The sequence below is a fragment of the Hippopotamus amphibius genome, chromosome 12 (assembly GCF_030028045.1).
Source record: "Hippopotamus amphibius kiboko isolate mHipAmp2 chromosome 12, mHipAmp2.hap2, whole genome shotgun sequence".
In the NCBI taxonomy this organism is placed as follows: Eukaryota; Metazoa; Chordata; class Mammalia; order Artiodactyla; family Hippopotamidae; genus Hippopotamus; species Hippopotamus amphibius.
Window position 1 is genome coordinate 10,065,035 of NC_080197.1, and position 25,609 is coordinate 10,090,643.

Genomic DNA, 25,609 nt, shown 5'->3' on the forward strand with positions numbered 1-25,609 from the left:
TAAATACTTGAAGACCGAATGGAGGAGGGAAGGACATGAGGGGGACAGATGGAGAAGAGGTAAAGGACAAGGAACAATTATCAATTGACTGCTGTGTGTCAAGCACTTTCTCTGTTGCTGCTGAATCACTGTGAGAACACCAGAAACTCAGCATCTGTTCCCATTTTATAGATGGGAAAATGGAAGCACAGAGGGGTTAAACTAATAACCTGTGGTCACATAACTAATAAGGGGCCAAGCCAGCTGTGACATCCATGTCCTGCTGGATCCCAGGACACCAAGGTTGAGCTTCATCACGAGTGACAGATTAATTTGGGCCAGAACCCCAAAGGGTGACATCATCTCATATAAACTGAGGACCAGTTCAACAACTCTCAGGGAACTGTGGGCACCCTCCCACCACTCTGCAATGGCTTATCTCCCTCGCGATCCTGTAGCAGTAAGTCTTGGTGAAATTTGGGACCTGGACAGAGGGCAGATAGGGCAGGCCTTTGTCAGCCCTAGCTCTCCGAGGTGACTTTTAAGCAATAACCAAGGGACCACATTTCAGAAACATCAGAAACCAACATGATGGGAAGAAGCAGGGTTAGGGTGATGGTTAGGACTGTGGGCCTGGGTTCACATCCTGCGTCTGCCACTTACTAGCTGTTTAGTCCTGGGGAAGTTACTTAGCACTCTGTGCCTCAGTTTTCTCATCTGTAAAATGGGGATGGTAATAGTACCAGTCTCAATACAGTAGAATAGTTCCAGTGCCTCTCTTGTGGTATGTTTCATACTTTCCCACTTGCAGCCCTCCCCACAGCTCTGCAAAGCAGACGTTACGTACCTCTGGCTGTCACTCTGTCACTGCCGAGAGCCCACAGCCCGGGCTGCAGTAGGTGTGGGAGTTTAACAAACACGAATTGTTTCAGGTGAGCTGGCAGCAGGCTGCATGCCCTGCGGCTAAGAGGAGCTTAGATGATTATCTGCCTGGTGTTGTGGGTTGGCTGGGTGGCGATTACAGGAAAGCTGGGTTTTTGGGGAGCCCAGGATTGGGGTGGCTTCTCTGCTGATTGATATGGTTACTTGGCCCTGTGACTATGGCGTTTTACGGAGCTAGTTTTGTGGGGCGGGGGAGGCGAAACTCCCCATGACTGAAGAGCTGCCACGTACCCCCAGCTGTCACATATGTTAACTCGTTTCCATCCTCATCATAGCCTTGGAAGACTCCTCTTGAAGACTCAGAGCTTATATCGAGTGGGCTGAGGCTCAGAAGGGCTGATTTGCTAGTCACATGGCTGGCAAGGGAAGGGGCAGAGCCGGAGGTTAAAACCCATGTCCTTTTCTCTGTCCGGGCTGCCTGGGTCCCCCAGTGACCAGGGAGCTCATTAGTCAAATGGAGAGTCATGGAGCCGCCTGGAGGGGTCTCGGTTACTGGAGATATGTGGGAATATTCTGCGGGGGCTCCTTGTTAGTCCAGTGGAGTGGGGAAGAGTAAGAGCCCCTCCTGTGGACCCAGCTCTGTGGGGACTGGACGAGAGGTACCAGTCTTGCAGGGCTGGTGTTCGTGCTCTTTTTTCCCAAGGAGGAAACTGAGAGCCCCTGAGGTCCAGAACTGAAGGTGGTCTCATGTGCCGCGCACCCCCTGCATTTGCAGGTACCACACCCCACTCCCGTGCTGTGAAAGCTGACAGGTCCCTCCCAGAGGTGAACCCCACGCTCGGGGAGCATTGAGTTCCTCTGTCCCAGCCTCCCCCTTCCCAGGAAAGACCCAGCAGTGGCCAAGGCGTGAGGGGGCCTGAGGGCCCTGCTGCCGGCCCCTCCCAGGGAGGCCTGAGTCAGCACCCTGCTCTGGGCTGGGCCAGGCTCACAGCCAGGGACAGGGGCCTGATGTCCAGGCAAGAAGGGTTTACAGCAGCTGGGGTGGGGGGTGGTCAGTGCTTGGGCCAGAGTGAGACTGATGGGGGCTGGGCTGGCTGGCGGCCTTCCCACTGGGTCCTTCTCCATTTTACTAAAAGGGTTCCCCTCTGGGTAGGGGAATCCCACAGTCTGGGTTCAAGTTCTGCCTGTGAGCCTTAGGTAGCTGGGAGCTCTCAGACATGTGACTTCTCTGGGAGACTCAGCGTCCTCCACTCCAGAATGGGAATCATTCCTGCTTTGTGGTCTCATGAAGTTTAGCGATAAAAATAGACAGACATTCATTGAGCTCTGACGAGGTGCCACACACTTCCTGTGCATTAGCTCATTTAATCTGCAAATGGCTCTCTGAAGTTGGCACTGTGATGAGTTCCATTTTATAGATGAGAAAACAGAGGCACAGAGAGATTAATGACTTGCCCAGGGTCCCAAAGCTAGGATGTCACTGAGCTGGGCTTCGAACTCAGGCTTTCACGTGGCAGCATCCTTACTTTGACCCATGACCGTAAAGGGCCTCATCCTGTGTATGCTTTATAATATAAACATATATAAGAAGTGCTGGAATCCAAGACGCTGTCTATGGCAGCTGTCATCATTCCCTGTTATTAGCAGAACCCACCCACTCTGCACAACCGAGTTTCCCTGACCGGCTTCTGCCTCGCTCCTGAGGTTCCTGGGTAGACGGTCCCTCTTGGCCAGGCAGCCCTGTGATGGGCCGATTGCAGACAGTCCCCTATCAGGCTGGCCCGGAGAACCCCTGCCTGGTGTGAATTCCCCTCACTGAGCCTGTGCTGCCCGGCTCTGCTCCCCATCAGCCACTGTTGCTAGTGAAAGTAAACACCCAAACTGGCTAAACCAACAGCGCCCTGTTGATTCAGAGCTCGTAAAACACAGGAGCCCCAAGCCACTTTATGACGTGCCAGAATCCAGGGGCAGGAGGGAAGCCTGGGAAAGTCTCCCCGGCTGCGAGGGCCACCTCGATGCTTAAGCCGGAGCAGAGGGTCTAGCCGCCACTCACAGGTGAGACCCGGGCCTGTGGGCTTGGCTTTCAGCTGGTGGCCCCCGGTTTGGTTAGAACACTGCAGGGTTTGGGGTTTGAAGGGTCTGGAGTCTCTAGTGGTCGAAGAGCCCAGTGGGGCTCCATGGGGACGATGGGAGGTGGTAGCACAGGCCTGGCTGGCCCAGTGGGCTTGCAGAGAGCCCTCCCATAGGTCCTGGACGGTGTCACCCCAATTAGTAGCCCTAGGTGTTGGAGGTTGCATCAGAGAGAGAGAGAAGGAAGTGGACCCCAGGAGGGTAATTTTGGTTGCTGTTTGCCTGTCTTCAGTTCCTCTTTCAGAGGCTAATTGGATTCATGTGCTTTGCCTCTGGGCTCTCTGAGGATGCGGGGCCTCCCCTGGAGGAGGTCCCCTTGTCCTCAGGTGGCCTCTTAAGTGTGGGACTTGGCTGTCAAACAGAATGGGTGTAGCAAGTCACCTGGAAAGATTGTTTAAATGCAGATGTCCAGCCTCCTCTAGGAGATTCTGGGCGGCCGCATTTTTGTTAAGTGCCTCCCCCAACCAGGTGATTCAGCTGCAGGTGGCCTGGGAACCTCACTTTGAAAAATGCTGGGATTCGGGGCCAAGAAACCTGGGGTTTGGGTTGAGATCCACCAAGAACAGCAGTGACAAGAGCAGTGCTGTGTGTAAACACGTGGACATGGTACACACTTATTTGGTGAAATATTTAAGACAGCAGTGGTTCCCGGCACCAAGCACAGGGCAACTGCTCAAGGAACTACAGCTCTCCATGTTGTTCGCCTTACTGGCTGGTATTTATTGAGCCAGATACACTTCCTGTGAGCTCTTCCATTTAACCCTCACAGTAGCCTGTGAGATGGGTCTGAAAATAGCCCCGTTTTTCAGACGGGAAAAGTGAGGTTTAGAGCTGGGAAGCCCCATGCAAGGATCACCTGGTGGGACTTGAGCTGGAACCAAGGACTGTCCAACATGACAGCCTCATTCTGGCAGGAGCTGCCCCTCCATGAAGCCGAGTTCTGAGCATCTGTCTTCCTGTCTGAAAAGTGGTAGAATTAGGGCCTGGTGTCGTCATTGTTTCAACTCCCCAGCTGATGCTAATGTGTAGCCAGTGCTAAGCAGTGCTTCTCAGACTTGAGAACTCATAAGAATCACCTGGGTTCCTTGTGAAGCTGCAGATTTGGGTTCCGTAGGTCTGGGGTGGGGCTCGAGGCTCTGCCTCTCTAATAATCCCCTCCCCCCCCCCCCCCACCCCAGTGATACTGATGTGTCTGGCCCACACTTCCAGTTGCAAGACTGGAGTCCAGATAAAAGCGTACAGGAAGCCAAACTGGACTCTTGTCTTTAAATTTTCATTAGAAAAGATAGTTTTCCTTCAGGTAAGGAGAAGGGGTGGGAAATGTCGATTTGGCAAAGGGAAAATCAGTTGGTTGCTTGAAACTGTGAGGCTTCGGAGGGAGAAGCAATGAGGCTGCTTCAGGAAACGGCCAGGTTTTGTTCACAGCAACGCACAGTGATTCACAGCCAGCCTCCCGCCCAGCACTGAGAGCTCATGGCCACGTCCAGTCCCCGGCCTGGCTGGCTGTGAGCCCTTGGCCGCCTTGCCCAGGAGCGATGACTCAGGCTTTCCACCTGCAAAATGGGAGGGATGGCTCTTGCCGCCTCCCCACCCATCCCTGGGACCAAAAGCCCCCACAAGCCCCCCAAACGCATCAAAGGCAGATCTTAAAAGGCGAGACCTGCTCATCTAGGGGGTGTAGCTGCTGTGTTCACTGCTAATAAATCTCCATTGGTGGCAGCTCAGTTAGGAAGTCATACAAAACTCCTCTATTTAAAGAAAGGAGGAATAACCCAGCCCATGTGGGAGAAATTAGCAGCTTCTGCAGAGAGGCCTTTTTAATATGTGCTCTTAACTGGCAGCCCCTTAGAACCGTGCTGGCTGGTGGGGGCCCTGGAAACAGAGAGCCTGGGCTGAGCCTGGGACGGGAAGATACCGGCAGGGGGATCACTGAGAGTCGTCGGGCTGCATTTTCAATGTCAAGTGTCTGGGAGCGTCTGGTCCACAGCAGACTCCTTAAATGTTGCCAAGTGTATGGTTGCTCCTGAAGGGACTGGTTTCGACGTGGCTCCAGGGCAGAAGGGAGGGGGTGGCTGGACCTGGAGGCCCGGGCTGTCCAGGAGGGCATGGTTAGGTTTGCGCCTTGGGCCTGATGCGGCTGCATCCCCGGCTCCCGGATGGGGAGGTCTGCAGGCCCCTGGCACGGAAAGGGTTGGCCCTCTGCCCAGTTCTCGGGCTCTGGGAGGAACGCCAGGGGCTCAGGCTGACTCACCCGGGGGAGGGCCGGCCTCTTCGGCTCATGCTGCCAAGGCGAGGCCAAGGAGATGGTCCCTCGTGCTGGCTGGGACTCCTTTCTCACCCTGCCCAGGAAAGGCATCTGGGGAGGGTCTTCATCTTTTCCTGCAGCCCTCCTTCCAGAAGAATCGGCTGGCTGAAGGGGCTAAAAGATGGGGCTCTGGAGCTGGACAGACTAGTTCTGGAGGGGTCAAGTCTAAGGGTCACCACATCTGGCTTCTCCTAGGCCTTAGTTTTCTCCCCAGTGGTGAATAATTTTAGTACTTGCTTCCTTAGAAGGTTACTATGAGCATTCAAGTAACTCGCTGTGGTTAAACTCTCAGCCTAGGCCATTCCTCACTGTAAATACAGATGAGGATGTAGAGATACTGAGATATGTATGTGTGTCAAGATATGCTGACCTGCATCTGTATCCATACCTCTCTCCTTTCTTCCTTCCTTCCCTCCCTCCCTCCTTCCCTCCTCCCTCCTTTCTTTCCCTCCCTCCTCCCTCCTTTCCGTCCCTCCTGCCTCCCTCCCTTCCTTCCTTCCGTCTGTACTTCCATCCATCCTTCCATCCATCCATCTCAAGCAGACCCTGCTAAGTCCTAGGCACTGTCCCCAGCCCTAGGCTCCCAGCATGCACAAAGCAATGTTCCTCCCTCCTGGGCTTACGGTCTCCTGGAGAAGAGACGAAAGACAAATGAACCAATAAAGTTACATGTAGCATATCTGAAAGTAGAAAGTTCCTTGGAGATGAACTGAGCAGGATAGAGCAGGATAAAGGGGAAAGAGAGGGAAAGACACAGCCAGACAGATGGACAGGGGGTGGTGGGTACTGCTGTTTAACTCTGAAGGGGAGGGTGGAAGCGTAGGGGTAAGGGAGCCTCTCTGAGCAGGTGACATCTGAGTGGAAACCTGTAAGAAGTGAGGAAGGCAGCCATGCGGGTGATTGGGGAAGAACCTTCCAGAGAGAAGGACTGAAAGTGCAGACATTCAAAGATAGCATGCTGTGTATGTTTGAGAGATGGTGAGGACATTCTAGATGTGTGACTGAGGCAGAGTGAGCAGGAGGGAGTTCTAGGAGATGCGGTCAGAGAAACGAGGGGGGAAAATCGTGTTCAGGATGGCAAATGAATTCCAAGGCGTCTAAACCTTCAGGAATCAGGTCCTAAAGTTTACATGCATGAACTCTTCGCGTGTTGCTGACATCAGGTGCAGGAGCAGAGAGTGCACACTAGCAAAAGAAATGTCTTATCAACAAGTTGATTTGCCCATCTTTTTGTTAAAAAAAAAATCAAATTCTTATTTCTTCTCTAAAAGGAGAACAAGCATCTGTCTCTTGATTCATGAAAATGAAACATGTTGTTAGGAGAAAATTAGCCCAAATACCTTTGGGCACTTTGACAAGACCATAACAATTGCAGAGTCACTGGTTGCCAGGGGTGAGGGTTCCACATTTGCAATGACAACAAGTGACAAAGCTGGGCAGAGGGCATCGCGTCCTGTTGCCATGCAGTCACTGGACAGTTCCGAGTGGGCGTCTCCCGTCATCACTGTGTCTTCTTTTTCTCTGGCCCGCAGCCCAGCGATCCGCCCACGAGCTGCCCATGGTGGAAAGACAAGATATCGACAGCTGCCTGGTCTACGGAGGCCAGCAGATGATTCTCACAGGACAGAACTTCACGGCCGAGTCCAAAGTCGTGTTTACCGAGAAGACCACAGGTCAGGGGGCCTTCTGAGTGCCGTACAAAAGTGACCATCTTTTTCTTCCCAATGGCATTGATTTGGGGGGGTAGATCCCATTGTGTAGAGTTTTCAGTCCTGCTCTCCTTACTCACTGTGAGACATTTCCCTTGTCTCCAGCGATCTTGATATCAGCACGGTTCACCGTTGTGTGAATCTGCCGTAATGTACTTTAACGCATCCTGGCTTGTTTTGTGGGATAATAAGGTTTTGCCCACCCCCTCTCTTTATTTTTAAATTATTTTTTCACATAGAGACACATTATTTTTCAGGTTTTTTTTTGATATTATCAAGAAGGGGGGACTAACAGCACGGTGATTAATCATGTGTGCTCTGGCCCTGAATATCCTGAGTTCAAATCCTGCCTTTGCTACGTGCTTGCTCTGTGATCTTAGGCAAATTACTTGACCTTTCTGTGCCTCTCTTTCTTTATGTATAGAATGATAATAACAAGAGTCATAAGGTTTTCCCAAGGGTTAAATGAGCTAATACACGTCAGGTAATTATAATAGCACCAGGTATATTGTAAGTCAATAAACATTGACTAATTATATTTTTATTATAAATAGTATTGTGGTTAATCTTGTTGTACTTGTAGGATTAATTAATTAATCTTCTTATACATGAATCTTCATGTGTATCATTTTTGTTTATTTAGGGTTTATTCCAGATTGGAATTTTGGATAGCCATTTTGAGAGCTTTAAATACTATTGCTTCTAGAATTCAAGTTACCTTCCAGAAATATACAAATTGGAAACTTCCACCAATACTGTGTAGTTTCACCCCATCCTAGAAGTGCCATGTTTTTTGTTTTTGAAAAAAAAGGTTTGCTGAATTGGTACTTTCTTGACTTTGCACTCCTTTGCTATGAGAGGTTTAACGTTTCTGTTTATTGGACACGTATATTCTTTCTTATACGGACTGTTAATGTGATTACCATTGAGGGCATGGTAAAAAGACAATGAGCTGAAGTAGGAAAAATATCAGGTTATATAATTTATTTGATACTTATGGGTGCTAGGCTGGGCTTTTTTGTTTTCTTCCTATGGACATGATTTCAGTAGGTTAATTCAGAGGGTGTTGATGTTTCTTTGTTTGTTTGTTTACTGCACCGAGGTTGATCCACAGAATATAACAGGCAGGTCATCCACTTGTGGGGATTTTGTACTGCCTGAGGGCACCTCCTCTGGGGGCTGCCGTCCTAACTGCATACACCATGGAGGTCCTAACTGCTAAGACGGCTTCTGATGGGAGGGAATGGAGTGTCTTGGGGGAATGGGTGCTTCTTCCCAATTCACACAAAGCCTCCTCTCGGAATGGGCTGGCTCTGTGACCAGGATGTGAGAACTGCTTCCTCATACTTTGGAAGCATGATAGAAGGCAGATAATTTTAAAGAGGTTTGATGAAGCCATTGCCAAAAAAAAAAAAAAAAAAGACATTGTCAGGCTGTGGCAGTGGGGAGGTGGAGGGATGGGTTTGAGTGGTTCAGAAGGCAGGTGGTCAGTCCCCGCGGGTTTGAGGGGTTATGGTGGTGTTGTGAGGGGAGAGGAACACAGATGTGTAAGTGGGGGCATTGCAGCTCGCATGTGGTTGTCCCGTACTTTCTTAACCATTCTCCTTTTATCAGGCATTAGGAAGCTTCCACCTGTGGGCTATTGTAAGTAACTCAGTGATGAACATCCTCTATATTCCTTCGGTCAGCTAGGAAAGGACTCATGCTCTCTAGCCAGTCTGCTTGTGTTCAAAGCCCAGTTCTACTACTGTCTAGCTGGGGGAATTTGAGCAAGTTACTTAACCTCTCTGGGCAACAGTTTCCTTCTCTGTATAATGAGAATGGTGGCAGTCTTACCTCATAGGGTGGTCATGAGATTTAGTTCATAAATGCTTGGTGCAGTTGTCCCTCAGTACCTGTGAGGGGTCGGTGCCAGGGCCCCCGTGGATACCAAACTCCACAAATGCTTAAGTTCTTTGTATACAGTGGTGTAGTATCTGCGTGGAAACCATGCACATCCTCTCATATACTTTAAATCACTCTAGATTACTTATAATAACCTAAGGCCAGGTAAATGCTATATAAACAGTTGCCAGTGAGTGGCAAATTCAGGTTTTGCCTTTTGGAACTTTCTGGAATTTTTGGGGGGGGCAATACTGTTGTCTGTGGTTGGTTGAATCCACGGATATGGAACCTGTGGGTACGGAGGGAAAACTGTATATAGTAAGTTCTCAATATGTGTTAGCCAATGCTGCTTGTTATTATTATTTCCTAGGGTTGAAGCCTACATGTGGTGTAGTGGATTCAGGGGGCATGCACATTTTGAAGCATCTTGATACGTTTTGGAGGCTTTATTTTTCAGGCAGTGGAACAGTATAAAATACTCTCTATGGCAAGAAGTTACTAGATTCTCATGAGACAGCAAATCTGTGTGGCTGGAATAGAGTCTGGTTATCAACAGGAAGTACTTTGATGGGCAGGTGAAGCCCAGAGCAGAGAGGTCTCCCAGTGCCAGGTAGAGACACGGCCTTGGTTTAGTCTGCACGCAAGTAAGGTAATAGGGAGTCATGGTGGGTTCTTGAGCAGGAGAGTGGCATGAAATATAAATGGCAAGTAAGCATTAGCCTCTCTAGCTTTGATGGATCTCCAGGACCAGGAAATCATCTTGCTGGCCTTCTGCTGACTTTCACAAGAAGTGTATGGCTTCAAGGCACCTCATTGACAGAGAGGAAGATGCTAGTAATATACAGACATCCTGTTCTCTGTGTCCAGGTTGGCAGTCTCCTTTTGGGGCTGCTGGAACTGTGCAGAGATGGCTTAGAGGCGAGGTGCTACCAAGTTCCTTGTGGAGTTAGGAGCCAGACAGCTTTCAGCTGTCCAGGGAGCTCATGTACTGCTGAGGCTACTCAAGGGCTCAAATAGATATTTGCTGAATGGGTGGGTGGATGGATGGATGGATGGATGGATGGATGGAAGGAAGGCAGGCATTTATTCTCCACCTTTCCTTCTCTTGGTTTTAGAAGAAATTTGTTTACCTCTTGAAGGGAGAAAAACCCAGAGTCTGTTTCAACTTTGAAAAGTCACATGTTAATAAGAAGAGGAATGATAATAGTTTCCTCGGATTGAATACTGTCTTTGGTGGCCCCTTTGCCTGCTGCTTTCTGCATCTTATCTCATCTAACCTGACACCCGTGGAAGGCAAGTGGCTAAGCCTGGAGAAGTCAGGAGACTCATCTGCAGATAATACCCAGCATCGTCTTGTTCAACTTTCCTGGACCTCAGATTCCAGTAAACTAGCTAATCTTTCCCTCCCAGAGTTAAATGTGTAAGCGAGCAGTGGGTACTCAGCGCATCGGGAGTGCTCGTGGAGTGTTCATTGTTATTTTTACGGTCTCTCCAACATTCTCATTGCTCAGGCCAGAGACATCGTTTATTGGACACACACTGCCCCAGGTGCGGGCCTGATGGGCAAACTTTGGGAGGCTGTAAGCTGCAGTGGTTACCAGCATAGCTCTGAGGTCATACAGGCTGGGTTTGAATCCATGATCTGCATTTGGTAGCTTTGTCATCCTGGGTAAGTCATTTCACCTCTCTGAGCCAGTGTTTCCTCTTTTGTAAAATACAGTTGATTTAAATCTGAGGCTCTTTGCATAGAGCTTGGCACATTGTGGATGCTCATTAAATGTTAGCTTTTATTCTTATTATTGTTATCATATTTAGGCTGTAGAAAGACAAGGACGGGTATGATTTTATCTCATGGAACCAAGAGACGTTGCAAAACAAGAATAAGTAGTAACAAACTATGTTCCAGGCCTTGTTCTAAGCACTTGAAATGTATTAATCAGCCTGATTCCTCATGTCAGCCCTACAAGATAGCTACTATTCCTTCATTTTTTTTCTGATGAGAAACTGAGCACAGAGAGGTTAGATAACTTGGTGGAGATCACACAGCTGGTAAATGGCAGTGCTTGGTTGGCCCCTAGGAACTTGGCTCTAGCGTCTGTATCCTTGATCATTAGCTGTTCTACTCTGAGAAGGCTAAGAACCAGGTTGATTTGCCTGAAGATCCTATAGCTGCTCTGGGCCACTGACTTGAACCACATTGTGGTGAGATAGACTCTTGGATTTTGCGGCAGGTCATGGAGGGCAGGAGGGTGCGTTTAGGGCTGTTGCGTGTCTAACGTAAAAGAATCTGGGGTGAATGTGGTTCCTGGATCGATGCCAACAGACAAGCCCAGGTGTCTGAGCTGCCCCTGGGCCCCCAGAGAAGTTTGGGGCTTCCCTGGTGGGATGTCTGGCTCCGGGTGGCTCTGACAGACAGAGGGGGGATTGCCTTGTACTTGCAGGGAACCGGTGCTGCTCTTTTGACCCCAAGCACTCGCCTCCCAGCCCAGGACCGCCTTCTGCAGGGGGAATCCCTGTTGCTCAACTTCTTTTTTCCAAAACGCAGCCCCGTTCCCATCTCCATGGACAGTTTGGCCGGCAGGGCTGCTGTGGGGTGGGGCGGAGTGGAACAGTCGAAGTTTTCCAAGGAAGGGGAACCCCAGCTGGTTCTCACATTAAGGAAAGGTGACAGGCTCCCGGGCTAATCTTAGCCCCCATGTTGGGTCATCGGCACCGCGAGCTCCAAAGTTCTTTTTATAGCCGTCGACTGGAATGGAATTGGCAGTTTCCACTCCCGCAGGATGACAAACTGGAGAGCGGTGGAAAAGCAGTAGGAGAGGGGTAGCCTGGTGTTTCTTAAGTTAGAAAAGCTCGGTGTTTTGGAAAATGGCATCTTATTTATAGCAGCAGTAATAATAATGACTATTGTATTGTTTTTATTACTATTTTAAGTTATTTGCATGACTTCCAAAAGCCTGTAGGAGCTGCCTCTTGCCTGTCCCTCTGGCTTCAGCTTTTTTGACTTGCCCCTTGCTCCTTCGGCTGTAGCTACACCATCTTCATTCTGTCCTCAAGAACCCCACACTCCTTTCTGTCACAGGACCTTTGCTTTTGCTGTTTCCTGATGGGTCGTGTCCTTCTATTCCTACAAGTCTCACCTCCGCGGTGACTTCCCTAAGGGGCCCCTCCTTGACCATCAGCTCTGAAGTGGTTCAGCCTCCCCCACTACCCTGTCCCCTTCCGTCCCATTGCCCTGCCCTGTTCTCCCAGCTCCACGGGAATTACCTTGCCTGTTTGCTCATTTATTATCCTGTCTCCCACATCAGAGTTCCTTGAGGGCGGGGACTTGGTGTTTGCTGCCGTATCTGCAGCATCTGGAACAGCCCCTGGTACTCAGTAGGTACTTATACATATTGTTGAATGAATGTGTCCTCTCCTTTCATAGTCACAATGGCCCCGAGAGGCAGGCGGCATTACTCCCATTTTACAGATGAGATGACTGAGGCTCACAGAGGTCAAGCCGTGGGCCCCAGGTCAGCTCACAGCTGGTGACAGAGCTGGAATCCCAGGAAATTTTATCATCAACCCCCTAGGAATCTCTCTTGTCACAGCCAAGATGACAAAGAGGAACCCAGCAGAACGATCTGCATCTTTCCTATTTACCATTTTCAGTAATTGCTGAAAAGGCTTCACATATTCTCTGAAATTTAAAAAATGTGTAACCTTCCAGGCGAAGGTCACGCCGGGAAGTCCAGGCTGTTCCAGACTTCAGCTGGTAACCCTGGCCCCTGGCCACCCAGGCCTCAGGCGGAGTCGGGGGTCCCAGCAAAACATTGCAAAACAGGAAAAAATCTAAGGACACAAAAATAAAAGTGATGTGGCAGCGGAAACCGGGTTGCCATGGCTTTGAGCGACTCGCCGCGCCTGGGTGGGATCCAATGTTTTGGAAGGTTCCTCCACATGACACAGGGTTTTGGAATTTTTCAGCTGGTAAATCTTTCTTAATTCAGGCCCCCGGCCCCAGCCAAGTAGCTCCCTGGCTCTCTGTGTCCTGCGGGGGCGTAGGTTGGAAACGTGCCCGTGTCGGATTACTCAGCTTTGAAACTTAAATTGTTTGAAGAGAACTTGTGTTTTGTTTTGTTGGACGATTTTCTTGGACCAGTCTAATGGCAGAGGCTCCTATCACCTGTTGAGAGGGCAAATTGATTTTTTAGAAAGGAGGCGTGGGTGGTGGAATTCCCTCTTTCCCACTGAGTCATCATATCCTAATGTGAGTCATTTTATGACTTGGAGGTTCCCAAAGGTTGTATTTTGGGCTTTGTTTAATAAATATAAATGCATATGCTTAAAATAAAATTTTTTTGCTAAATTAAGTACTTTTCCATGGATTAGTACCCTGGAAACATTGGAACTCGCTTAGAGAAGACACCTCCTCTTCCCACCTGTTTTTCTCCGTGGGTTTGGCTTCACTCGGTCTGGTGCCTTCTGAAACAATCGACCTGGTCTGGGAGTCTCTCTGCCTTGGACTTCCCTCTGGGAAAGGTCAGACTCCAAGCTGGGCTTGACCATGACTAAGGCTCTGTAGACCTTTGCCCTTGGTGACTCACGTCCACAGTGTCACTGGCCCCCTGGGCTGGAACCCACCACTTACACACAGCTGGCTGGGATGTGGAGCTTTCCTCCAGAGACAGAGGCCAGATCACTGCTCGGGAGCCCCATTGGAGATGGAGAAAATGCTCTTGTTTTCAGAGGGCTGAATATTTGCCCAAACTTCAGTCCTCTTGCGTGTGAGAACAGACTTTAGAGTGAAAGGATCCTGCTGTTTAAGTGCTTTAAAAAGAGGACACAGAGAAATGAGTTTTCTAATGAACTTGGGTCCTCGTGTTTCCACCATCAGAAATTGTTCTTGGTGCCAACAGACGTTCTGTAATTTGCAATTAGTAGGCTGGAATTTCCACCCCCGTCAAGAAAATCATAATATCAATGAACGGTCTGACACCCTCTTGTGTTACTTTTCTTCCTGCAGTTTTGGTTGCATACTTTTTTTTAAGTAAAAATTGTATGTATTTCGGGGGTCAGCAGGCTGGATTTTGGATTATCCAGCAGATTTGGCTTGAAGCCTGGATAAGCCTCATATCATGTGCTTTGCAACTTAGTCTCCCCATCTCTAAAATGGGATTGGTGGTATTTCAGCCATAAAATGAGATCAAGGATCTAAAAGTGTCAGGCCATAAATGTAGGTGCCCAGAAAATGTCAGCTGACCTTCCATGCGTCTCCTGGGAGCTCGATGACTTAACAGGGAAGGCAGGCCCGTGTTGGTTTCTTGTCTGGGAGAAGAGTCCTTCCTGGCGCGAGTGGGTCTCTCCCCTCCTCTCAGTCCTGAGCCATCAGACTCCTGCTGTCACGCCTGATACACTGGAGGGACCGTGGCTAACGGCCCGCCCCCTGACCCCATCTTACAGATGGGAAGCAGACTCACTGAGGGAGACTGGCAGACTTCCCTTGAGGTGACAGCACACGTCAGCAGGAGGCTGGGTCCCAGACCCCCACTTCCCGGTTCCCAGAGTGACTGTGTGAGCTGGTGTGGGGCGTCCAGAGGTGACAGCCCATCGCTGAGAGGAGGCGCCCGTGGGGAGGGATGAAAGACAAACTGAAATCCGGCCTCTAAGTAAATGACCTGTTGATGCTCTTTTAGCCTTGTTCCTCCACTCACTCAGCCCCGAGGACTTCCGTAGTTGCTCCCCAGATGTTTATTAAACCCCTAGTGTGTGCAGGTTCTGTGCTAGGCACTGAGGGCATATGACAGATGAGGCCTCTGCCCTCAGGGGATGGACAATCTCAAACCTGTTTATAAGCAGGTCACTTTGAGATGGGGCGAGTGCTGTGAAGACAGGGAAGCCAGTCCTAGAAGCAGGAGCAAAGGGGCTGGAGGTTAAGACAAAAGTATAGGATGCTAAGTTAAACTCGAATCTCAATTTCTTTAATATGAGTATGTCCCGTGCAATGGTACAGAGCTTGGGACATACTGGTAGTTAGAAAAGTATTCATCGCTTTCTGAAATTCAGATTTAACTGAACGGTCTGTATGTTTATTTATTAAATCTGGCAGCCATGGACAGTGCAGTCAGGAAGGGCTTCCCTGAGGAGGTGGTTTTGAGCAGAGCCCCTGAAGGCGGGAAAGAGGGAGCCACGTGGATGGTCAGAAGCGTGTCTGGGGCAGAAGGAACTGCCCTGTGGCAGGGTCCCAGCGTGGGGTTGAGCTTGGGGTGTTTGGGGAACTGAAAGCAGAGCCAGGCAGCTGGTGCAGGGTGCGAGTAGGTGGGAGTGTGACACCAGTCAAGCCTGAAGAGGGTGCCGGGGACGGGGTCAGGTCCTGCTGGACCATGCAGGCGTGGCGAGGCGTTTGGATTTTATTCCAAAAGCGAGTAGCTGCGGGAGGCTTTTAAGCAGGGGGGGATGGCATGATCTAATTTCCATTTCTGAGATTGCTCTGGCAGTCTGGGTGGAGAATGGACTTCGGGGGTGGGGGTGACTGAGCAGCTGCTGCAGTTGTGCAGGTGGGGGACAAGGTGGGGAAGCCCACCAAGCAAGAGGCGGGGCAGGAGGGCAGAGGGAAGGCGAGGCAATCAAGGCGCTTCCTCTCCAGCTCTCAGGAAATGCATGGGGCAGTGGTACCATTTTGGGTGGGTGAAATCCTAACGAAGAGGCCACTCCCAATCCCCCCATCTGCTCAGCTCATTAAGCCTGTGCATCCAGGGAGTGTGCGTTTTTCTGCTAGTTAGCAGTCGTAAAGAGCAGACCGAAATGACTTCAACCGTCTTCATCTAGCTAATTTTAAAAAGCAGAGCCAGGCCTGGGAAGCATCACACACGGTTTCCTAACCCAGACTGACACATTGATTTCCTCCCCGTTTGCCTCGAGCCCAATGGCACGCTCGCGGCCCCAGTGAGGACGGGTTTGCTTTCTTCCTCCTGAAAGGGTGCTCGTTTCTGCTGGGCGTGCTGACACGGGCCCGCGGCAGACACGAGGCGGACTGCTGAGACTCCAGCCCGGACCCAGCACCAGCCCTGCTGCTTCCTGAGGCTTTGCTCCATCGCAGGGTTCAAGAACGGCCTGCAAAGAGAATCCACTCAACCAACCCAAGCACAGGGGCCACCCGTCCACAGACGCACTGGCCGTTGAGGCATGTTCTCCTGGCACCGTGGCCAGGTTAAACCAAAGACTATAATGTTACTTGAGCCATGAGTGCCCCCCATCCCATTTTTTTTTCTCTCTTACAGAGTCTTGCTAAATCTTCTCTAGACCCAACCTCTTTGCCCAAAGAAGTTGGCTGTTTTTTCTTCCCTTCTGAGTAAAGACTTGGAAGAGCCTGTTTTGTGCTGGCTGCCAGCCCCTGTTAATTCAGGACAGGGGAAGTTTGCCCAAACATCTGCTAGAGAGACCGAAGTCCTTTATTTTATCTCAGCCCAGAGCAGTAGAAGCAGACTCGGTCTTCTTGAGCCTCTCCTGTTCTGGGCAGGTTTTCCGAGTCTCAGATCTGGGGTAGGGGTCGGGAGATAGATTATCTAGAACTCAGGCGGAGTGGCTCTGGTTGAGTTTGATTCCTTGTCTGCACCTGTATTCCAGGCTCCTTCCTTCTCAGTCAGTTCCTCCAAAAGGACTCTTCAACAAGGGCTCGGTGATTTCTCTTTGTGGGATCCTTTTGCTGGTGAGGCCAGTGGTCCAACATTTCCTGAGCTCTGGCTGTGGGCTGAGCACTGGGGAATCCTGAGGTCAGTTTGGTCACTTAGTCCACCAGTATTTTTTGAGCATCTATTAAGTGCCGGACATGTAGTGCTGGGGAGAAAGCAGAGAACAAGACTGCTGTGTGGCCCTGCCCTCTGGGAGCCCCCAACCTAGCAGGGGAGAGAGATGGAAAACCAATGGGCCAATAAAATGATGTCAGAGAGTGGAGGGTAGGAGTAGACAATGACAGAGGATGAGGGGAGCTCCCTGAGCTGGACCTGAAGAATGGGGAGGAACTGGTCCTGGTGAGATGTGGAGCAGGGCAAGCGTGGTCGTTGGAGGGATAGACGAGGCCAGTGGGTCTGGAGCTGAGTCAGGGGTCAGAAGCTGAGAAAGGAGGCAGTGTCCCCATCCCAGTAAAGGTGAGGAACCTTAAATCTGTTTCTCTTTTGAGCTCTGATGGGACCCAGGGCCCCGCCTCCTTGTCTGGGGACCCAGGAGGGCGTGTGTGGCTCGTGTCAAGGGCCCAGCAGCCCGAAGTGGGCCTGCTGTGCTATAGGAGCTGGGTCCATGCCTAGCCTCCATCTAAGATCGTGGCCCCAGGGAGCTCCTGGGAGACAGACAAATCAACAGGCAGTTGCCGTGTACTTTTTTCTTGAGAAACACGTTATTTTAAAAATGCACAAAAAATGCACATCAATTAAAATCACCCCGAGTTCTACCATGTTTCTTGAATCATGTGACGGGAGACGTGAAGGTCTCATCTCATCCATTCAGTCCCAGGCGTGGGGATGCAGCTTGCGGCGCAGGCTCCTTAAACATAAGCAGAGATGTTTATAGACGGTTCACAAAGTGACGTGCTGCGCGTACTGTTCTGCCACGCTTTAAAAATTCTGTTTTTTACATAGCAGGGACGCGTTTCCAGGACAGAAAACATGACCATCCTTATTCGAAGCTATTTCTATACCTGATATTCCATACCAAGTATGGATGGCCCCTCATTAATTAAGCCTGTCCCTATCAATGAGTACTTTCTATGGACACTTTATTTATTTGCAATGAGAAGTGTAATGCAAACAACTGAAATGAGAAACTGTGATACCCACCAGAATACTGGGGTCAAGATGGCCAGCCAACTCTTTCTTCTTAAAGTTGGACCTGTGTGAGACACCAAGTTCTAAAATAATAATAGGAATAACAGCGCTCGCTACAGGCCGGGCATTTTTGCTAAAGGATTTTACATATAATTTCTATGTGAATTCTGACCACAGCTTTTTGACGTCAATAAATTAACTTTATTGTTTGACCTATGAGGATAGTGAGGCACAGAGAGGTTAAGATACCATTCAAGGGCCACACAGCAAGGAAACGGCAGTGATAGGACTTGAACGCAGACAGAGTGATGCCAGGCTGAGTGAGTCCTGCCAGCATTTACTGTGAATTCCACTGCCTCCTGGAGGCTCCTTTCAGGGATGGGATTAGTATGTTCTCTTGGTGAAACCCCAGGACCTGTGAGCTGAGGTTTCATAATGGGGTGGGGGAATGGAAGAAGAGCCCAGGAAAACGGCCCTGAGGTATTTTGTAAGCCGCACGCTCCCCTTAGAGACCAGCCTCCTTGGTGTGTCTTCTACATGCTACGAAACATCCAGGACGCAACGGCAGCTTTCACTTCCCATCGAGGGCTTGTTTGTTCAGAACGGAATGCAGGGACCATGGGAGACGCACAGCCAGGCTAGATGCCTGAAGCTGCCCTTGGGGCTTTTAAAAAGTTGAGATAATGGTGTAAAGGCTCATTTTTGAAAGGAAAGAAACTCAAGCACCATGCCACCTGTCTCCTATAACAGACATTGTCCTTTTGTAAATTCCCTCCAGCCCATGCCTGCAGGCAAATGTATTTATAACTGCAATCAGCGAATTTTTTTTTTTATTATTTTCTGATCGGCAAATGCTTGTGGTTTTTTTCTTCAATATTAACACATCATGGAACAAACGCAAAAAATGATACAGGAGTCAATATTTATATAATCTGTTGGCGCTAGCCCTGCTCCTAATGCTTGCCAGTCTCTGTCCAATGTTTATAGTCTGCCTGGGTCTCTTCTCTTGGAATGAACCTGTGATGTGTAGGTGCTGTGAGTATCCCCATATTTTGGATGAGAGACAAAGAGAGGTAGAGCATCTTATCCAAGCTCACACAGCTAATTGGGGGCAACACAGGGATTCAAAGTCAGGTCTGTCTGCTCTGGAGTTTGGGGTATGTAGGAAGAAAACAGGGAGCGTTCTCATGACACAGAGAGGGGACGTTGGTTCTGGTCACGGAACATGCCCGAGAAGCTGGGGGTTATAGTCAACATGTCCCTGGGGGACACCAGGGTGAGCAGGCCTTTCCTCTTAAATCCCACGGCCGCTTTCCTGGGCTGATGTCTGGAGCCCGAGATGTGGCCGCCTGGCTGCCGGGCTGCGGCTCAGGGGACAGCAGTGGGAGGGCTTCTCAGCAAACGGGAGGAGGGACGACCCCCTGCAGCCCGTGCTGGGAGCCCTGTGTGGACGCTCCGGGGCCCTCCACGGGGCCCTCGCTGGCCCTGGTGGTGGCCAAGGGCCTCCTGGGCACGTGGTTCTGATTCTGAAGCAAAGAGAAGGTCACGTCCTTGGAGCAAGGGGCCTGCAGTCCAGGAGAAAGGGAAGTGAGTTGTTTTCCTGTCTGGCAGGGCCGGGGGCCTTGCTTTCAGGGTGGGGGGGTATGCGGCAGCAGCGTGGGACACGGCCTGAGATGATACTGGGCGGTGCTTTTCCTGGCCAAAATGTCATACAGTCATGAGAAAACCTCAGGCCCATCCCAGCGGAGGGCCTTTCTGCAGAAGCCTGAGCAGTTCCCCTCCCCACGGGGTGGGGGGAGGCACCTGTCTCTCAAAGACCCACCAAGGTGGGGCCCGGAAAGTAGATGGGAGTTGTGGGGGCCAGGGCAGGAGGGCTGTGGTGAAGTGGGGCCCTCAGTGCTGTCTGGAGAGGCTGCCATGGTCAAGTTCCCGTGTGGGTGCCCAGAATAGCCAGATCATCTGAACTGTGTGTTTTTTTTTTTTTAGGAACAAAATCTTCATTTTTAGGTGATGTCTCATTTTGAAATGACAGCCACTAATTAAAAAGCCTCGAAGCCACTCTATAGGCCACAAAATAAGCCAGGGCTCTGGGGTGAGGCCAGTTGGCTTTTTAAAAAAGAATTGTCTTAGAAAACACGTAGCATAATATAGATCATTTTAACCATTTGTAGGTGTATAATTCAGTGGCATTAAAATCCATTCACAGCGGTGTCTAACAATCAGCACTATTTTCAGAACATTTCTCTTTCCTGAAACAGAAGATCTGTACTAGTAACAACAAGTCCCCCTCCCCGCCTCCCCAGCCCCTGGTAACTTGTAGTCCCTTTTCTGTCTCTGTGAATTGGCCTATTCTGTGTACCTTGTATGAGTGGGATCATAACATATTTGTCCTTTTGTGTCTGGCTTATTTCATTTCATAATGTTTTCGGGGTCTATCCATGCAGCACATACCAAAATTTGCTTCCCCTTTAAGGCTAAATAATATTCCACTGTCTGTATAACCACATTTTGTTTATCCCTTTATCCATTGATGGTCACTTGGGTTGTTTCTACCCCATGCACCTCTGTTTTCTTTGATGAAGCACTTTTCTGCCTCAGCAGGCACTTAGATTGTGACAGTAACTTTTGCAGTGATGTAAATTCTGATCATGTCAGCCAATGGCTGAGTATTGGATATGGACTGAGGAGGACGTGGCCCCCGAGAGTGTCCTGGAAGATGGGGGAGGTGATGGGACAGGTGATGGTGGGGGTACCCAGGGTGCTATTGGAGCCCAGAGGGGACAAGTTTGGTCCAAAACAGGAGACCGCAGCTGAGTCTTGAAGGCCGAATCACCTGGAATGCATACACACCTCCATTAACTTGCAGAGGAGCTGCACGGGCTCAGGAATCTGGAACCACGTAATGTCAGGGGAGAAGGAGCGCTGCTTTGAAGCCAGGCTGCCTGGGCTCAAATCTGGCTGCCCCACCTCCTTGCTGTGTGTCCTTGGGCTAGTGCCCTTGCCTCTCTGTACTTGAGTATCCTCACCTATCAAATGGGGGTGATGATCAGACCTGTGGCTTAGGGTTGCTGTCTGGATTGACAGGTCTGTGCCCGTGAGGTGTTTTGAGGGATGCTTCATGTATAGTGAGCCCTCATAAGTGATAGCAGTAATTTCTAGTAGGAGAGGTGAGAATGGTCTCCAGAGAGGGTGGAATAGAGGTAGGAGCAAGGTCGTGCAGAGCCTTCAAGGTCAGTGTGGGAGTTTAGATGGTATCTGGAGGCACAGGGGAAGCAGGGAAATGTTTGGGAAGATGTGTGCAAACCTATGGATGTGACATAGAAAGGCTGTCCCTAGGTAGGACCTTTCTCCATCCTCCTGGGAAGCTGGTATCTTCTCTCTGCTTAGTAAACTTGAGCTGCTTTCCTTGAAAGCATCCCCTTTGTTATTGGACTGTGCCAGTTGTTGATTTAATAACTGTCTTCTGCATGTCTTTGGACAACCCCCTTCCATCTCTTGGCCTCAGTTTCACCATCTGATGGTGCTGGGCTGGCTAAGTTTTAAGGCTACTCTCTAGCGCCTGTGCCCTAGAATTCTTCAGCTGTTGGGTGGAGTCCTGTGTGTTACGTGTGCTCACCGGAGATGGAGAAGAGCATGAAATCTGGGAATAAGGGCTCCCTCCCATTTCTCTTGGGTCCTTAGACCAGGAGAAGAGACTTTGAGGACCCTCCTCATGGTGACACCCTTCTCATTGCACCATCATTTTATATTTTCTGTGCTTCCTCTCCCACTTACTGGTGTGAGTCAAGGAAGAGAGCTGGGGTGGAAGCTTTATGGACCTAGCTTAATACTTCCCCATCACATTTCTGGGTACTTCTCTCTTTCCTCCCAATTAGGAGATATGAAAATGGTCCTTTCTTTTCAAAGTGAGTGAAGCTCATACATGGTAACGATCCAGACCCAAAGAGCCATGGTACCATTGATGGCAGAACTCACTTCAGCCAGTGAGAGGCTAAGGAGGCAGGTGACACATTAGACATCAACACATTGTTCGTTGCCTCGATTAATTTATTACTTGAACTTCTGACTTAGTACTTGCACTGCAGTTAGTGAATAAGGGTGTGGTTTTTGGATGAGGACCCATGCTTAGCTTGTACCACCATCTGAGATGGGGACACGTGTCTGTTGGACGGCCTTTGACCTGTCTTTGATTAAGAAATGAGGTTTTTCTCTAAAGAGTTTTGTCCAGGGCTTCACACTCTGGAAGTACCCTGTCTTGATGACTTAGCTTCAAATTCCTTGGTGTCTATCCATCTATCCTTTCTTGCTTCCTTTTGAGCAGTGGCTGATGTCAGCTCCTGGCTTTTTCCTGGCCCCATCAGCAGCCTTTGGAGCTACTGACACTTTTGTACACTCAGACATGAGATGTTTACTAGGCACCTACAATATGTAGGGTGTTGGGGAGATGGTGATGGCTATACCTGGTCCTTCCCACAAGGATCTCACTATAGTGAGAGTGGGTGCACTAACCAGCTTTTCCTCTTCCCTTTGGACATAAACCTATGTCTTCCATAGTTATTTCAGGGATTGCACGAAATAGAACTGTAAGGCCAGGACTTGCAGACTGACTAGTTGGAGGGGGTTCCAGCTGGCTCAGTGCTTGTTCTTTCTTCAGATCATGTAGATTGCATCAGCTCTGGTAGCAATCACAAGACTTTTTATTAGTTATTGTTTTGGGAAGTATGCCCTATACAAGTTCAAATAATGCTTGGAAACCCAGTTTCTTGGGGTGAACCTTAAGAGCCAAGACTACATGGGTTCAGATTTAACCTTTCACAGAAGCTGCTAATAATAGTGCTTACAAAGAGGGGGGATTCTTTGGCCAAATGTCAGGATGTGGTACATACCCAGCCCACCATGGAGAGTTAATGCTACACCTGAGCAGATTAAAGGCTCTGAGAAATCCTGCAGTAAAGAAACCCACTTGACTCTGACTCCACCTTTTCCAAATGCTTACTAGCTGGTAGAACTTGCTTTCCTTTCTCATAAACCCATTTAATATTCTTCAGAGCCAGAGTTCCACAAAACACCCTGGAAACACTTGTGGAATTGATTTGTTTCAGCCGAAAACTGCCACGGGCCGATGTAGGTGGTCAGCAAAAGAAACCTATTATTTGCAAATGCAGAGTTTTGTTTGGCCCAACTTGTTGGCCCCAAACTGGGGAACCAGTGCCCCGCTCCAGGGAAGGAGGGTTTACCACGGAGTGAAACCTCTCAGCGCCCGCTGTAACGAGTCACGTGAGAGCCAGGCTGTCTGTGGACTGAAAGGTGAAGGGTGGGTGCTGTGTTTCCACCCACTCCAAGGCCTCACGAGCCAGGACATTGTTTACGCCTCTTAGGACAGAATATGTGAGCCACCTGTGTTCTCAGACGATGAAGAAGTCATGTCTGGGACAGCCAGGGATCAGTAATGGGGCCCCTGTGACAGTCTTGGCATATGCAGAGCATTTTGCAAATAGTCTTTGGTTGAACAAAGCATATTATAAAGTGTATAACAATGCTTGTATTTTAAAGAAAAAGATACGTAGACATTCAAATATAGAGAAAAAAGATAATAGTGTTGGGATGACGGGTAATTTCTGTTTTTTCCCTTCTTTTGTATTGTTGCCCAGTTTTCTGTTGTCAACGTGCCTTCCCTTTGCAAAAAGAAATATGCACGTATAGAAATAAAAATACCTATGTGTACATGTATGCATACCTAACGCAAACACGCAGGTGTACTTTACTGAAGTGATCTAATGTACAAGCCAAGATACATATAAGTTGGTGAGTTTTTTGACTTAAATCTTTGGTTGCTAATAGTTCCTTCAAAGTCTGTCATTTTTAAATTTTCCAGATGGGCAGCAAATTTGGGAGATGGAGGCCACGGTGGATAAAGACAAGAGCCAGCCTGTAAGCACTGGACACGATGGCCTGACACCCTGTCCTGTCTGCAACCTCCTGCCCCCCCACCTCCCTTGTGCTCTCTTTCCCTCTTTTTTCCCCTTCCTTCATCAAAGTCCCAGTGCTTTGAACCTAAAAGGCATTCAGTGGGTATTGAATTGACGAATGAATTACATGTTTATTGAGCACGAGGCCCTTTGATTTGTAACAGTGACATCTTAATAAATTTTAATAGAGTAAGTGGTAAGTCTTTCTTCAGTGCAGCTGAAAAGTCAAGTTCCCCATAATTAGAATTTTGCCTGTAAATGTACGGAACATGTCACAAGTCCTATTATTTTTATTTCTTTATTGAAGTATAGTTGATTTACAATATTGCGTTTGTTTCAAGTGTACAACAAAGTGCTTCAGTTATATATGTATATATACATATTCTTTTTTAAAAAATTATTTTCCATTATAGGTTATTATAAGATATTGAATATAGTTCCCTGTGCTATATAGTAAATCCTTGTTGTTTATTTTATATTGAATATGTGGTAGTGTGCACCTGTTAATCCCATACTCCCCATTTACCCCTCCCTACCATGAGTCCTTCTAGATGGGCTGGCTCACTGTGCTTAGGACCTTGGATGGGAATTTAGATGCAGTTGCAGTTAGATTACTGACAACTCCTTTCTTTCAGAACATGCTTTTTGTTGAGATCCCTGAGTATCGGAACAAGCACATTCGGACATCAGTGAAGGTGAACTTCTACGTCATCAATGGGAAAAGAAAACGAAGTCAGCCTCAGCACTTTACCTACCACCCAGGTAAGAAGTTCTCTCTGAAGCCCCCTTGTGTATGGAGAGGCACTACCAGAATGTGGGGGAGGATGCATTCAATCTGCTGGGCAACCTTGGGCAGATGACTCAACCCCTCTGAGCCTCAGTTTCCTCATCTGTCAAATGGTATCTTCCTTATAAGAGTTATATAAATCAAATGCGCATGAAGTGCTTAGGACGGCGCACATCAGCAGTATTAGCTGCTGTTGTTATGAACATTTTCTTTGCAAGGGCAGAATAAGAACGGGGCACGTGTAGACTTGTTTACCAGAAGGTGGCAAAGCTGATGACTCCTGTCCCTGTTTTAGATTTGATCACAATAGGGGTAGACGGTGAATATGCCCTAAAATGTGGAGTCTTAGGGACCTCACAGTTGGTGGTCACCTGGTGGCCAAATGGAGTTGCTGGGTGGATAACCAGGCCCAAGAAAGCATTTCATTCCCACAAAGTACTACAGGCCCAAGAAGGGCAACAAGAGCCATTTTTCATTCATTCATTTGTCCAGAAAATACCTGAGTGCCAGACACTGTTTTGGCTTGGAGATACAGGAGTGAACAAAGCAAAAACCCCTGCCCTCTTGGAGCTGATGTTCTAACAGAAGATACAGATAAAATATAATATTGATGACAGGGGATTCAAATAATAGGTAATATTGATATTCTTGCTATGTTGGGATGTGGTTAGGGTGCAGAAAGAGGCTACAGATTTCTGAAGGCTGAGACAGGCCTGCCAGCTGCCTTTCCAAGAAACCTACGATCTGAGAATGTCGGCCAGGGTGTAATTTCCATCCTGTGACAGTTTCACACGGAGCCTCTGGGCTGCCAGTAGCACAAAAGCGAGGGCCTGGCTCGGGTGCAGTGCGTGCATCCACAGGTTTGTGTGGCTCCTTGAGTGTCCCATCGTCCCAGGACTGGTGTGACATGCCGTGAGTAGCAAAGGCCTAATGGTACCCAGAACTGGGGGAGAATCTCTGGGAGGGCTCTAGACCACAGTGTAGTGATTCTTTGTAACATAGCAGTTTTCAATTATGTGTCACGCACTGTCGCCTCTCCCGTGTGGTGATGAGCCTCCCTGGGTCTGGGCATTAGCACTTAGCTGCCTGAACTTGGTTCGAGTGAGAACGCGAGGCCCAGGTGCCTGCCATCGGTCTTGGAGTGGCTTCCTGAGAAGCGATTTCTG

At 49.1% G+C, this 25,609-nt stretch overlaps 1 protein-coding gene across 4 annotated transcripts in view; it reads left to right on the plus strand.

The window, feature by feature from the left end:
- Window positions 1–25,609, plus strand: part of NFATC2 (nuclear factor of activated T cells 2) — a 154,540-nt gene that overhangs the window by 87,637 nt on the left and 41,294 nt on the right. For all 4 annotated transcript variants that reach the window (XM_057703013.1, XM_057703011.1, XM_057703012.1 and 1 more), the window contains 3 exons: window positions 6,829–6,969; window positions 23,563–23,618; window positions 24,292–24,418. In XM_057703013.1, coding sequence (XP_057558996.1) covers window positions 6,829–6,969; window positions 23,563–23,618; window positions 24,292–24,418 — 324 coding nt within the window. The remainder of the gene's footprint in view (window positions 1–6,828; window positions 6,970–23,562; window positions 23,619–24,291; window positions 24,419–25,609) is intronic.